Raw genomic sequence first — 13,616 nt, forward strand, 5'->3', positions numbered from 1 at the left:
GAGAGGGTCAGGGTTAGATTTTGTTCTGTTTCTGGTGTCAAAAGTTTATATCGCTTTAGGCAAACCACTTCCCTCCCTGTCTCACTGTTTTCTTGTAGCAAAAGGAATGGAATAGGTGTTCTTCACTGCTAACTGCTATGCTTGCCAGCACATGGTAGAGCTGTACATGGATTGCAGGTGTGGGCATATATTGATCCCTCAGCCCTTGGAGCAGTTGGGCAGGGGCTGGGATCGCAGGACTCCCTGTGCTTGTCAACTCATTCACTGATCCCAGTGCATCACATACAGAGAATTTTCAGTGCACATGATAACATGAAAAAGGTTGGCAAATAGTATTCAAATGTTTCCTCTAATTCTTTTTTTTTTGTATTTTTTTTATTTTCCCACTGTACAGCAACGGGGTCAGGTTATCCTTACATGTATACATTACAATTACATTTTTCCCCCCATCATTTGTTCTGTTGCAACATGAGTATCTAGACAAAGTTCTCAATGCTCTTCAGCAGGATCTCCTTGTAAATCTATTCTAAGTTGTGTCTGATAAGCCCAAGCTCCCAATCCCTCCCACTCCCTCCCCTCCTCTAATTCTAATACCCCCAATTTCCCTCCTTTTTTTTTTTTTCTTCTGATTTTTTAGGGCCACATCCATGGTATATGGACGTTCCAGGCTAGGGGTTGAATCAGAGCTGCAGCTGCTGGCCTACACCACAGCCACACCAGATCCAAGTCACATCTGCATCCTACACCACAGCTCAAGGTAATGCCAGATCCTTAACCCACTGAGCGAGGCCAGGGATTGAACTGGAGTCCTCACGGATACTAGTTGGGTTTGTTACAACTGAGCCACAATGGGAATGCCCCAAATTTTCCTCTTAATAGTGGCGTGACCTTGGGTGAATTACTTAGCTTTCTGAGCTTCAATATATTGATTCACTAAAGTAAGATATACTCAAAACTTTGGTTTGGATAAAATATGTGATATAATAAAATATATCATCTTTTTTATTACTCAATGAATTTTATTACATTTACAGGTGTGCAACAATCATCACAACCAAATTTTATAGCATTTCCATCCCAAACCCTCAGTGTGTCCCCCTAACCCCCAATCTGTCTCATTTGGAAAACATGTTTTTCAAAGTCTGTGAGTCAGCATCTGTTCTGCAAAGAAGTTCAGTCTGTCCTTTTTTTGGGTTCCACATGTCAGTGATAGCATTTGATGTTGGTGTCTCATTGTCTGACTGACTTTACTTAGCATGATAATTTCTAGGTCCATCCATGTTGCTGAAAATACTGTTATTTCGTTCCTTTTAATGGCTGAGTAATATTCCATTGTGTCTATGTACCACATCTTCTTTATCCACTCCTCTGTTGATGGGCATTTAGGTTGTTTCTGTGTCTTGGCTATTGTATATAGTGCTGCAATGAACACTGGAGTACATGTGTCTTTTCGAGTCATGGTTTTCCCTGGCTAGATGCCCAGGATTGGGATTGCTGGATCAAATGATAGTTCTATTTTTAGTTTTCTGAGGAATCTACATACTGGTTTCCACAGTGGTTGCACTAATTTGCATTCCCAACAGTGTAATAGGGTTCGTTTTTTTTCCACACCATCTCCAGCACTTACTGTTTGCAGACTTTTTGATGATGGCCATTCTGGCTGGTGTAAAGTGGTACCTCATAGTAGTTTTGATTTGTGTTTCTCTAGTAATGAGTGATGTTGAACATCTTTTCATGTGTTCTTTGGCCATCTTTATGTCTTCTTTGGAGAATTGTCTGTTTAGATCTTCTGCCCACTTTTTGATGGGGTTGTTTGTTTTTTTGGTATTGAGCTGCAGAAGGTGTTTATAAATTTTGGAGATTAATCCCTTGTCAGTTGATTCATTTGCAAATATCTTCTCCCATTCTGTGGGTTGTCTTTTTGTTTTTCTTAGGGTTTCCTTTGCTGTGCAGAAGCTTAAGTTTAATTAAGTCCCATTTGTTTATTTTTGTTTTTGTTGTCATAACTCTAAGAGGTGGATCTAAGAAGTGTTGCTGTCATTTATGTCAGAGACTGTTTGGCCTAAGTTTTTCTCTAAGAGTTTTATAGTATCTCGTCTTATATCTAGGTCTTTAATCCATTTCGAGTTTATTTTTGTGTATGGTTTTAGGAAGTGTTCTAATTTCATTCTTTCACATGTTGCTGTCCAGTTTTCCCAACACCACTTATTGAACGGGCTGTCTTTTCTCCATTGTATATTCTTGCCTACTTTGTCATAGATTAGTTGACTATAGGTGCGTGGGTTTAATTCTGGACTTTCTATCCTGTTCCACTGATCTTTATTTCTGTCTTTGTGCTAGTACCAGATGGTTTTGATGACTGTAGCTTTGTAGTATAGTAAAATATATCAAGTCTGATGTTGAACAAAGGAAGATGTTGAACTAAGGAAGGTGCAAAACTCCAAGGTCATATTTCTTTGGAGATTTTTTTTTTCCTATGGCATATGGAATTTCTTGGGCCAGGGATTGAATCCAAGAATCAGTTGCTGGCAACACCATATCCTTTAACTGACTGTTTCAGACCAGGGATCAAACTTGCATCTCTGCAATGACCTAAGCCACTGAAGTCAGATTTTTAACCTACTGTGACACAGTGGGAACTCCATCTTTGGAGATCTTAACACAAGGAGTGTGGCAGAGATTGTTGTGAGAACTAGTATGGAGGATTAGAGCTGTTGATCATTAACATTGGGTATAAAGCAAAGCAGAGTCTGAATGGGAGCTCTGTACTGCTGGACTGTAGAGTGTGGACTATGGACAGTCATTGGAAGTTGTTCATGTCCACTGAAGACAGTGGAAGAGGACCCAGACTCAGCTTACTGAAGTGTAAGAAATTATCATCGGTACCTTGATTTATTCTTTTGTTTTTATTTAAAAAATTTTTAAAGTTATGGTTGATTTGCAATGTCTGTCAATTTCTGCTGTACAGCAAAGTGACCCAGTTTTATATATATACACGTACACATACATATACATATATATATATATATATATATATATATATATATATTCCTTTTGTCATATTTTCCATCCTGTTCCATCACAAGTGATTGGATATAGTTCCCAGTGACATACAGCAGGGTCTCATTGCTTATCCCCTCCAAATGCAATAGTTTGTATCTATAAACCCCAAACTCCCAGCCCATCCCACTCCCACCCCCTCGGCAACTGCAAGTCTGTTCTCTGTGTCCATGAATTTGTTTCTTTTCTGTAGATATGTTCATTTGTACCATATATTAGATTCCAGATATAAGTAATATTGTATTTATCTTTCTCTCTCTGACTGACTTAGTATAAGAGTCTCTAGTCCCATCCATGTTGCTGCAAATGGCATTATTTTGTTCTTTTATGGCCAAATACTATTCCATTGTGTATATGTACCATATCTTCTTGATCTATTCATTTGTTGATGGACATTTAGGTTGTTTCCATGTCTTGGCTATTGTGAATAGTGCTGCAATGAACACAGGGGTGCATGTATCTTTTTAAATGAAAGTTTTGTCTGGATATATGCCCAGGAGTGGGATTGCTGGATCATATGGTGGTTCTATATTTAGTTTTCTGAGGTACTGCCGTACTATTTTCCATAGTGGTTATACTAGTTTACATTCCCACCAACAGTGTGGGAGGATTCTCTTTTCTCCTTACCCTCTCCAGCATTTGTTATTTTTAGACTTATTAAAGATAGTAATTCTGACTGGTGTGAGGTGGTACCTCATTGTAATTTTGATTTGCATTTCTCTAATAATTAGTGATGTTGAGCATTTTCTCATGTGCCTGTTGGCCATTTGTATGTCTTCTTTGGAGAAATGTCTAATTAGGTCTTCTGCCCATTTTTCAATTGGATTGTTTTTTTTTTGCTATTGTGTTGTATGAATTGTTTGTCATTTGCATCATTTGCAACTATTTTCTCCCATTCCATAGGTTGTCTTTTGGGATTTTTTTTTTTATGGTTTCCTTCCCTGTGCAAAAAACTTGTAAGTTTTATTAGGTTCCATTGGTTTATTTTTGTTTTTATTTCTATTGCCTTGGGAGACTGACTTAAGAAAACACTTGCACAGTTGATGTCAGAGAATGTTTTGCCTATGTTCTCTTCTGGGAGTTTTATGGTGTCTTGTCTTATGTTGAAGTCTTTAAGCCATTTTGAGTTTATTTTTGTGCATGGTGTGAGGGTGTGTTCTAGTTTCATTAATTTACATGCAGCTATCCAGTTTCCCCAGCACCTCTTGGTAAAGAGACTGTCTTTTTTCCATTTTATATTCTTGCCTCCTCTGTCAAAGATTAATTGAGCATAGGTGTCTGGGCTTATTTCTGGGTTCTCTATTGTGCTCTATTGTTCTGTATGTCTTTTTTTGTACCAGTCTCACACTGTCTTGATTACTATAGCTTTATAATACTGTCTGAAGTCTGGGAGAGTTATGCCTCCAGCTTGGTTTTTGTTTCTCAGGATTGCTTTGGCAGTTCTGGGTCTTTGATGGTTCCATATAAATTTTCAGGTTGTTTGTTCTAGTTCTGTGAAAAATGTCATCGGTAATTTGATAGGGATTGCACTGAATCTGTAGATTGTTTTGGGTAGTATGGCCATTTTAACAATATTAACTTTTCCAATCCAGGAGCATGGAATATCTTTCCATTTCTTTGTATCCTCTGTAATTTCCTTGGTTAATGTTATAGTTTTCATCATGTAAGTCTTTCACCTCCTTGGTCAGGTTTATTCCTAGGTATTTAACTTTTGGGGGTGTGATTTTAAAAGGTATTTTGCTTTTATATTCCTTTTCTAAAATTTCATTGTTAGTATACAGAAATGCAACCGATTTCTGAATTTCTTGTATCCTACTACTTTGCTGAAATTGTTGATCAGTTCAAGTAATTTTTGTGTGGAGTCCTTAGGGTTTTCTGTATATAGTATCATGTCATCTGCATAGCATGACACTTTTACCTCTTCTTTTCCAGTTTGGATTCTGTTTATTTCTTTTGTTTGTCTGATTGCTGTAGCTAGGACTTCCGATAGTATATTGACTAAAAATGGTGAGAGTGGCATCCTTGTCTTGTGGTTTTTGACTTTTTTTTCCCTAGTGACCCTCCCAGACCTACAGCTACAATTCCTGTGTGCACCCTCCAAGAGTGGAGCCTCTGTTTTCCCCAGTTTCGTGGAGCTCCTGCATTCAAGCCCCACTGGCCTTCAGGGCCAAATGCTCTGGGGGCTCCTCCTCCCAATGCCAGACCGACAGGTTGGGGTACCTGACATGGGGTTTGGAACTCTCACTCCTGTGGGAGAGCCTCTGCAATGTAGTTACTTTCCAGTCTGTGGGTCATCCACTTGGTGGGTATGGGATTGCTTATATCACAAAAGCATCTCCCTCCTACCATCCTTATGTATTTTCTTCTTGTCTTTGGATATAGGATATCTTTTTTGTAGCTTCCAGTCTATTTTGTTGATGGTTGTTCAGCAGTCAGTTGTAATTTTGGTGTTTTCATGAGAGGAGGTGAGCTTGAGTTTTTCTATTCCTCAATCTTGTCTCTGAATCCTGGTATTTTATTCTTTTTGATGCAGTTATAAATGAGATTGTTTCCTTAATTTCTTTCTGATATTTCATTATTATGGTGATATTCTGATATTTCACAATTATTATTATTATGCATCTGATTTTTGTATATTGATTTCATAGCCTATATCTTTACTGAATTTATTAGTTCTAACAGTTTTTGGTGGCTTTTAGGGTTTTCTGTATATAATAATGTTTTGCCATCTGTAAATAAAGACAATTCTACTTACTTCTTTCCAATTTGGATGACTTTTATTTCTTGCCTAATTGCTCAAGCATGGACTTCCAGTACTATGTTGGATAAAAGTGGTGAGAATGTCTTATTCCTGATCTTAGAAAAAAAGTTTTCAGCTCTTCATCGAGTAGGATATTATCTGTGAGCTTGTCATTTATGGATTTTATTATGTTGAGGTATGTTCTCTCTATACCTACTTTTTTGGGAGTTTTTAACGTAAATGAATTTTGAATTTTCTCAAGTGATTTTTCTGCATCTACTGAGATTATTGTATGATTTTTATCCTTTGTTTCCTTAATATGGTGTAATATATTGATTGATATGCTGATGTTGAACCATCTTTATATCCCTGGAATAAATCCCACTTTGATCAAGGTGTATGATCCTTTTAATGTATTGAGGAATTCAGTTTCTAGTATTTTGCTAAAGATTTTTGCATCTGTATTTATCAGGGATATTTGTCCATAATTTTCTTATAATGTACTTGTCTCATTTTGGTATCAGGGTAGGGGTAGCCTCATAAAATGAGTATGTAACTTTTACTCCTCTATTTTTTTGGAAGAGTATGAGAAGGATGGGTATTAAATCTTCTTTAAATGTTTGGTAGAATTTGATATAGAACCCATCTGGTCCTGGACTTTTGTTTATTGGGAGGTTTTTGATTATTAATTCAATCTCTTTACTAGTAATTAGACTGTTAAGATTTTCTGTTTCTTCATGATTCTATGTATAGTAGACATATTTATATATATATATATAAATTTTCTAGAAATTTATCCATTCTGTCTAGGTTGTCCAACTTGTGTATAATTGTTCATAGTAGTCTCTTATCATCCTTTGTGTGGTATCAGTTGTAATGTCTCTTCTTTCATTTCTAATTTTATTTGAGTCTTCTTTCCTTTTTTCTTGGTTAGTCTAGCTAACAATTTGTCTTTTTTTTTTTTTAACCTTTCATAAAACAGCCTTTAGTTTCATTGGTCTTTTCTATTGTCTTTTTAGTCTTTATGTCATTCATCTCCACTCTGATCTTTGTTATTTTCTTCCTTTAGCAAACTTTGGGCTGAGTTTGTTTTTTCTTTTCTAGTTCCTTGAGTTATAAAGTTAGGTTGTTTATATAAAATCTTTATTTTTTCTTAATGTAGTCATTTATTTCTATAAACTTCTCTTTTTAGAACTGCTTTTACTACAATCCATAGTTTTGGTATTTGTGTTTTGATTTCCATTTGTCACAAGATTTTTTTTATTTTTATTTTTTTATTATAGTTGATTCACAATGTTCTGCCAATTTCTGCTGTACAGCAAAGTGACCCAGTTATACATATATATGCATTCTTTTTATCACATTATCCTCCATCTTGTTCCATCAGAAGTGATGTATAGTTCCCTGTGCTGTACAGCAGGATCTTGTTGTTTATCCACTTGAAGTGCAATAGTTTGCATCTACTAAACCCAGCAACATGGATGGAACTAGAGACCCTCTTACTGAGTGAAGTAAGTCAGAAAGAGAAAGGCAGACACCATGTGATATCACTTATATGTGGAGTCTAAAATATGGCACCAGTGATCTATCAAGGTATTTTTTGATATCTCCTTTGACCTGTTGGTTGTTCAGGAACATGCTGTTTAATATCCATGTATTTGTTCATTTTCCAATTTTCTTATTATAATAGATTTCTAATTTCATACCATTGTCAGAAAAGATGTCTTTTTAGACTTATTAAGATTTGTTTTGTGGCATAACATATGATCTATTCTGGAGAATGTTCCATGTGCATTTAAGAAGTGTATTCTGCTGCTGGATAGAATGTTCTATAAATATATATTATGTCCATCTGTTATAAAATGTAGTTTAAGGCCAGTGTTTCCTTGCTGATTTCTGTCTGGATGATCTATCCTTCGTTGAAAGGTGGGTATTGAAGATGCCTTCTATTGTTGTATTGCTGTCTGTTTTTACTTTCAGATCTGTTAATATTTGCTTTCTATATTTAGTTGCTCCTATGTTGGGTGCATAAATACTTATAAATACCATATTTTCTTGATTTTCTTTTGGTTTCCATTTGCATGGGATATCTTTTTCCATCCCTACAGTTTCAGTTTATGTGTCCTTAGAGCTGAAGTGCATCTTGTATTTATAACATAGATCTTATCTATTAAGCTACTATATGTCTTTGGTTGGCTATCCAGCCAATAAGAAATGATCTCAAGCAACTTGTTATTGTCACTGCAGTAGGATTTGTGAAAGAAAACACTTCTGACAAATACCCTGTGTTTTAATTAAAGTCTATTATTTTCTGAGCAAGGAAAATAAAAGATAATGTATTATTATGAACTTGTCCACTTAGATAAAGTCATACAATGGGACTTTTAAAAGACTTTTTTGGAAACATGAATTAGTAATCATTCCTTTTCCTTTGTTTCCCTGGTAATGTCTAGAATGCAATCCTCTTCTCTCTCTCTTAGTTGTGTTTTTCTTTTTGTTTTGCCATACCCACAGCATGCAGAAGTTCCTGGGCCAGAGATGGAGCTCAAGTCACAGCAATGACAATGCCAGATCTTTAACCCACTGCACCACAAGAGAAAAACTCTTTCTTTCTTATTTTCTAGAGTTTAGATAGGGAGATGCTATGACCTTAAATGGGCTTGGATTTTTATTTATTTTTAATTCTTTTATTGTTTCTGTAGCTTTGTCATTTGTGCTTCATGGATCTGGCAGAAAGATTTCACCAAGCTTTAGCACTGTCATCAAGAGCAGAATTGGGATGGGTGAGAAGTTGAGAAGACTTTACATTTTGTGATTTTCTGAGTCAGTGAAGCTGATCTAAGCTTCCTAGTATCATTTGGGAGGCAATGGAAAACTCCTTTTTTACTAGCAGATGTGATCATTTACGTTTCATCTTTTAAAATACAAACATTTCAGTGAGGAGAAAATCATTAAGATTAAAATTCCAGGTAGGACTAGAAAGGAACTTTGCTATCTTCTAGAATACATCTTCTCAAAATGTATATCCTCTTAGTCCCTTTCAGGATGTCCATATTGATATCTGCACTAAAAGTACAAAGGCTGTGACGAATGGAACTGCTGGCATCTTACTTTGAATAAGGGCAGTCTCACCAAATGACACTAGTCGTCATGTTTTCATCATTACGTACTTGCATCTAAACACACACACACGTACACATACATTTGCATGCATGCTAGCTTCATGAGTGTCATTGAAGCAGTAAAATTTATTATTTTTATTGGATGTTGACTTATGAGCACCTGTCTTTTTAATATTCTGTATGATGAAATGAGAAGTACACATAAAGTATGTTTTGGGTTCCTGACGAAGGATGATTGTCTCAAAAATACTTTTGTGATTGAGTTGTGAAATGAAGTATCCACTTTCTTCATTGGACTGAATTTTTCTTGAAAGAACAATCAGCAGACAAACTATGGTTACTCAGATTTTAGTGTTTGGCAGACATTGTCTCAGAAGTAAAAAAGAAAAAAAAAAAAAAAAAAGAATGAAGCAAGCCTACCTCTTCAAGGAAAACAACTGACAATATTTGCTACCAATGATAAAATTTAAGCTTTCAAACAAAAATTGGAATTTGGGAAAACTTGTATTTGTCATCATAAGCTTGACAGCTTTCCAATATTTAAAGACTTTTCTGGAGAGATTTGTGGTGATATTAACAAATATGATGTTTTGATATTATATAATAAAAAGTGTCAAAATGTGGAAGATATGAATATCTCAGTATTCTCACATTTTCCAGATGGATGACCAATACATGATGTTACAAAATCATAAAAAGATCCATTCAAAAACAATGTGGAACTCTGGATTTTAACGTAACTGAGTATGAAAAGTTTATTGATATGGTTTCGGATTCCACACTCTAACCTTTAAGAAACTACATTTGTTGAATTTAGTGTGGTACCAAAGAAGAATATCCATAATTATCACAACAGATTGAATGTAGAAGCAAATAAAATTTGCAGCTCTCTTCTGCTAAGGCAGAAACTCCAAGAGATTTGCCACAAGGCAAAGTGATACCACTCTTCTTACTAAATCTGTTTTGTTTCAGAACATGTAGTTATTGTCCATACAAATATGTTATTTGTTATGTATTTATGACATATAATGAATTTTTTTCTGTTGTCTTTAAATGAAACAGTTCATTTTTTCAGTTTTAATTTCTAAGGTTTTAATTATCAGTAGATATAGGCCACATAAATATGGGGGACGCCATCATGTTAAAGTGTGTGATAGGGTCCTGAGACCCCAAATTTTGAAAACTGTTGGTCTAAACCAACCTCCTAACTATAAAAATGGGTAACTGAGGCTATGGTGGGACTCATCTACCGAGTGGCAATGTGACTAGATCTTATTTCTGCAAACAACTTCCAATATGTTCAGTGTTTGTTTCTTCCCCACGACACTGCTGCCATGACTACCTTCATATGAAGAAGCCCTTCTCCAATGTGAAAGCTGGCTGGGAGAGTATTCTGATGGAGGTCAGCTGAGTTAGGGCTTTCTTACGGCCTGGGCATGAGAGGCCAGGCGGGAGGCCAGAGGGCTCTTTCAGGTACCGGCTGCCTCCATGTGGAGAGATGTGTGCACTGAGAAGAGATGAGGGGCTGCAGGTGGAGGAACAGCATCACCTGCTTCTGATTTTCTGCCTCTTGTTCCAAAGTACAATGAGCTTTTCCTTGTCCCTTGACTCTTCCTGCAGGGAGTTTGCCCGTTGGAAAGTGAACAACTTGGCTCTAGAAAGGAAGGACTTCTTTAGTTTGCCATTGCCTCTTGCCCCAGAGTTTATCCGGAACATCCGCCTCCTTGGAAGGAGACCCAACCTGCAACAGGTTACTGAAAACCTGATCAAAAAGTACGGCACTCATTTCTTACTTTCTGCCACCCTTGGAGGTAAGCAATATCCTGATCCTGCACTCACTGGTTGCCAGATCATTGAAAATAGCTTTAAGACCTATTGATTAGCTTCACTCTTCCTGGGTCTTTCATTTGTCCTGGCCTATCACTGACTGAGAAGTTTTTTCATCTGGTGCATTTGTGAAAAGTGTAATCTCTTAACATCTAAATTCACTTCAGTGCTTTGCTCTTTGCTTAAAAGCATCCTTTTGGGGAAGGGGTGTGGGGTAAGGACATTGGGAGACAGACAGGCTCCTACTAAGCACTTGCCAGCAGGGGGCGCTCCCAGTTTTCTATTGATTGGTCCATTGAGCCCCCAGGTTTCTCCATATCCTAATAATATTGGCTGTGGCTACAATTGTCAGACCCATAGGCAAAGAAGTAAATGCCCATTGAGTCCTTGACCTTTCTGCTCCCACTCTATAAAGACTGGTACCCAACCAAACCAATTCCAGTAATTCTGAGCTGGTTGGAGGTAAAGGGGGAGGAGGAGGGCACGACCTATGGCTGGGTCCCAGGGCAAAATCAAAAGCTCAGAAGAGGCAGAGTTCTCCCTGCTCTGGGGAGAAGAAAGTGGGATTTATTCTAACATTTAGCTCACTCTCTTGTGGACAAAAAGGAACCCTCCAAAGGTTCAGGCCAGCTGCTGGCATGTGGTGGGTGTTGAGGATTTGATGGGGAGGAGGGAGGTTGAGCTTCAAGGCTTCTGCCCTTTCTTAGGGAGCAGGAATATCCACGATGACTTCTTATAAACAACTTGAGAGAGAGAATTTTATCTTCCCCATGGAGGAAGATTGCCTCAGACAGAGATCAATAGAGGACTTTAAGTGGATAAGCTGGAGGGGCGGGGGATGAGCTTTGGGAGATTACAGAAGCAAGAGGAGAGGAGGAGGGCCACTCCAGCAGTGGTGCCATTATCCTGGGGCACATTCTGGTGAGATCTGAAGATGGGAAGAGGCTGTCCTCAGGCAACAGGCTCCTTCTTAGCTCCATCTCCTTGTTAAAGGGCTTCACATTCCTGTTGGTAGGGGGTTGGGAAGCTGAAGGCCTCACTGATGCACCCATGCTGTTGGCTATAGGAGAAGAGTCCCTGACCATTTTTGTGGACAAGCGGAAACTGAGCCGAAAGTCGGAGACGTCAGGGAGTGCCCCTATAGTCGGGGGCAGTGGGAACAGCTCGGCCGTGTCCCTGGAGACCCTGCACCAGCTGGCAGCCTCCTACTTCATCGACAGAGAGAGCACCCTGCGACGGCTGCACCATATCCAGATAGCCACAGGGGCCATCAAGGTAACGGCCAGAGAAGTGTGGGAGAGGGAGGACAGACAGGCAGGGAGAAGCCAAAGCGAGACCTGGGTCTTAACCAGATCCAAGTCAGCCAGGCCTGACTGACGGAAGTGGGGGAGAAGCTCTGTGATGTGGGTACAACCCCAAACAGCCCTGAGACATGCTCTGGGTCTTCCTTCTGCAGCAGAAGGGGGAGGAGGAGGGCACGACCTATGGCTGGGTCCCAGGGCAGAATCAAAAGTTCAGAAGAGGCAGAGTTCTCCCTGCTCTGGGGAGAAGAAAGTGGGATTTATTCTAACATTTAGCTCACTCTCTTGTGGACAAAAAGGAACCCTCCAAAGGTTCAGGCCAGCTGCTGGCATGTGGTGGGTGTTGGCATCTAATCCTAAGGCAGGATCCAGGTGAGGGACTGCGGTGAACAGTCTCCAAGGGCCCTGCTCTCCAGGGGTTGCATTCTAGAGGGGGAGGAAGGTCATAAACACGTAAAAATGAGCACAGTAATTCCAGATAATGATGTAAGGAAAAGACTGAGTTGTAGGTACAGATTTCCTGGGGGAAAGAGAGGGAAGCAGCTAGTATTAGCCAGATTGATCAAGGGAGGGCCCGTTGGGTTTAGACTTTGAGGCTGAGATCTGAATGATCAGAAACCTGCAGTATGGAGATGAAGGAACAGTGCTCAGGCAGAGGAACAGTAATGCTAAGGCTCTGAGGCAGGAACCAGTGCGGTGCCTGGGTGGAACACAAGAGAAGACTGCTGGGTCTGTGGTGAATGAGAAAGATGCTGGTTCAAGATGAGGTTCAGAAGTCGGCTGGAGCCAGACTGCATGGCTGTGATAAGGAATTTCAATATAAGTCAAAGTGCGACGGCAAACAAGCAGAGGAGTGATATGATCAAGAGATCAGTATTTTAGGTCAATAGTTACTGTAATTTTAATAACTATAACCTCCATCCCATCCTCTCTACTGACATTTTTCTAAGAAAGTTCAGGTTGTTTGAGGGAAGAGAAGGCTGGTAAAGATACTTGAGAATACTGGATAGTCTGTCTACCTCTAAATATAAAGTGAGAATGCTGAATAGAGGTCAGTGTGGTCTTAGGTCTTGCCTTTTCCCATCCAAGAGTAACATTCTTTATTTATTTATTCATTCAGTGAGTATTTAGTGAACACCTGTTCTGTGTCAGGCACTGTTCTGGGTACTGAGAATCCAAGAAAGAGCAAAACGTATCAAAGTCCCTGCTCCCTCGTGAGCAGGGAGATGTAATTAAATACACACATAAGGTCAGGTGGGATTCATGGTATAAATAAAGGAAGTCAGGGATGAGGGCAGAGGGTGATGGAGACATGGTGCTTTAGGGAAGACCAAACCGAGGGAGTGAGCCACGTGGATATCTTGAGAGGGGAGAGCGGAGGGCGAGCACAACTGCCCTGACGTGGGAATGTGCTTGGTGCGGTCCAGGAGCACCCAGTGGAGCTGGAGGGAATCAAAAGAGGGATGAGGAGGGAGATGAGGCTACAGAGGTTGGATAATGAGGGTATCACTGACTAGGGCAAAGAGGGGAAGGAGGGATCCTGGAGACCCAGGCAGTGACTACTGC

The 13,616-nt window shown here is 39.1% G+C and overlaps 1 protein-coding gene across 4 annotated transcripts in view; it reads left to right on the forward strand.

Annotated features, from left to right (window-relative positions):
• The window catches only part of BRINP2 (BMP/retinoic acid inducible neural specific 2), a 128,943-nt gene that overhangs the window by 93,437 nt on the left and 21,890 nt on the right, over positions 1 to 13,616 (forward strand). For all 4 annotated transcript variants that reach the window (XM_021063690.2, XM_021063688.2, XM_084977694.1 and 1 more), the window contains 2 exons: positions 10,543 to 10,733; positions 11,816 to 12,024. In XM_021063690.2, the coding sequence (XP_020919349.2) occupies positions 10,543 to 10,733; positions 11,816 to 12,024 (400 nt within the window). The remainder of the gene's footprint in view (positions 1 to 10,542; positions 10,734 to 11,815; positions 12,025 to 13,616) is intronic.

This window comes from Sus scrofa, chromosome 9, assembly GCF_054392235.1.
Source record: "Sus scrofa isolate SSC_HxYL_T2T_F1_AM1 chromosome 9, Sscrofa_HxYL_maternal_Yorkshire_Landrace_v2.0, whole genome shotgun sequence".
Classification (NCBI taxonomy): domain Eukaryota; kingdom Metazoa; phylum Chordata; class Mammalia; order Artiodactyla; family Suidae; genus Sus; species Sus scrofa.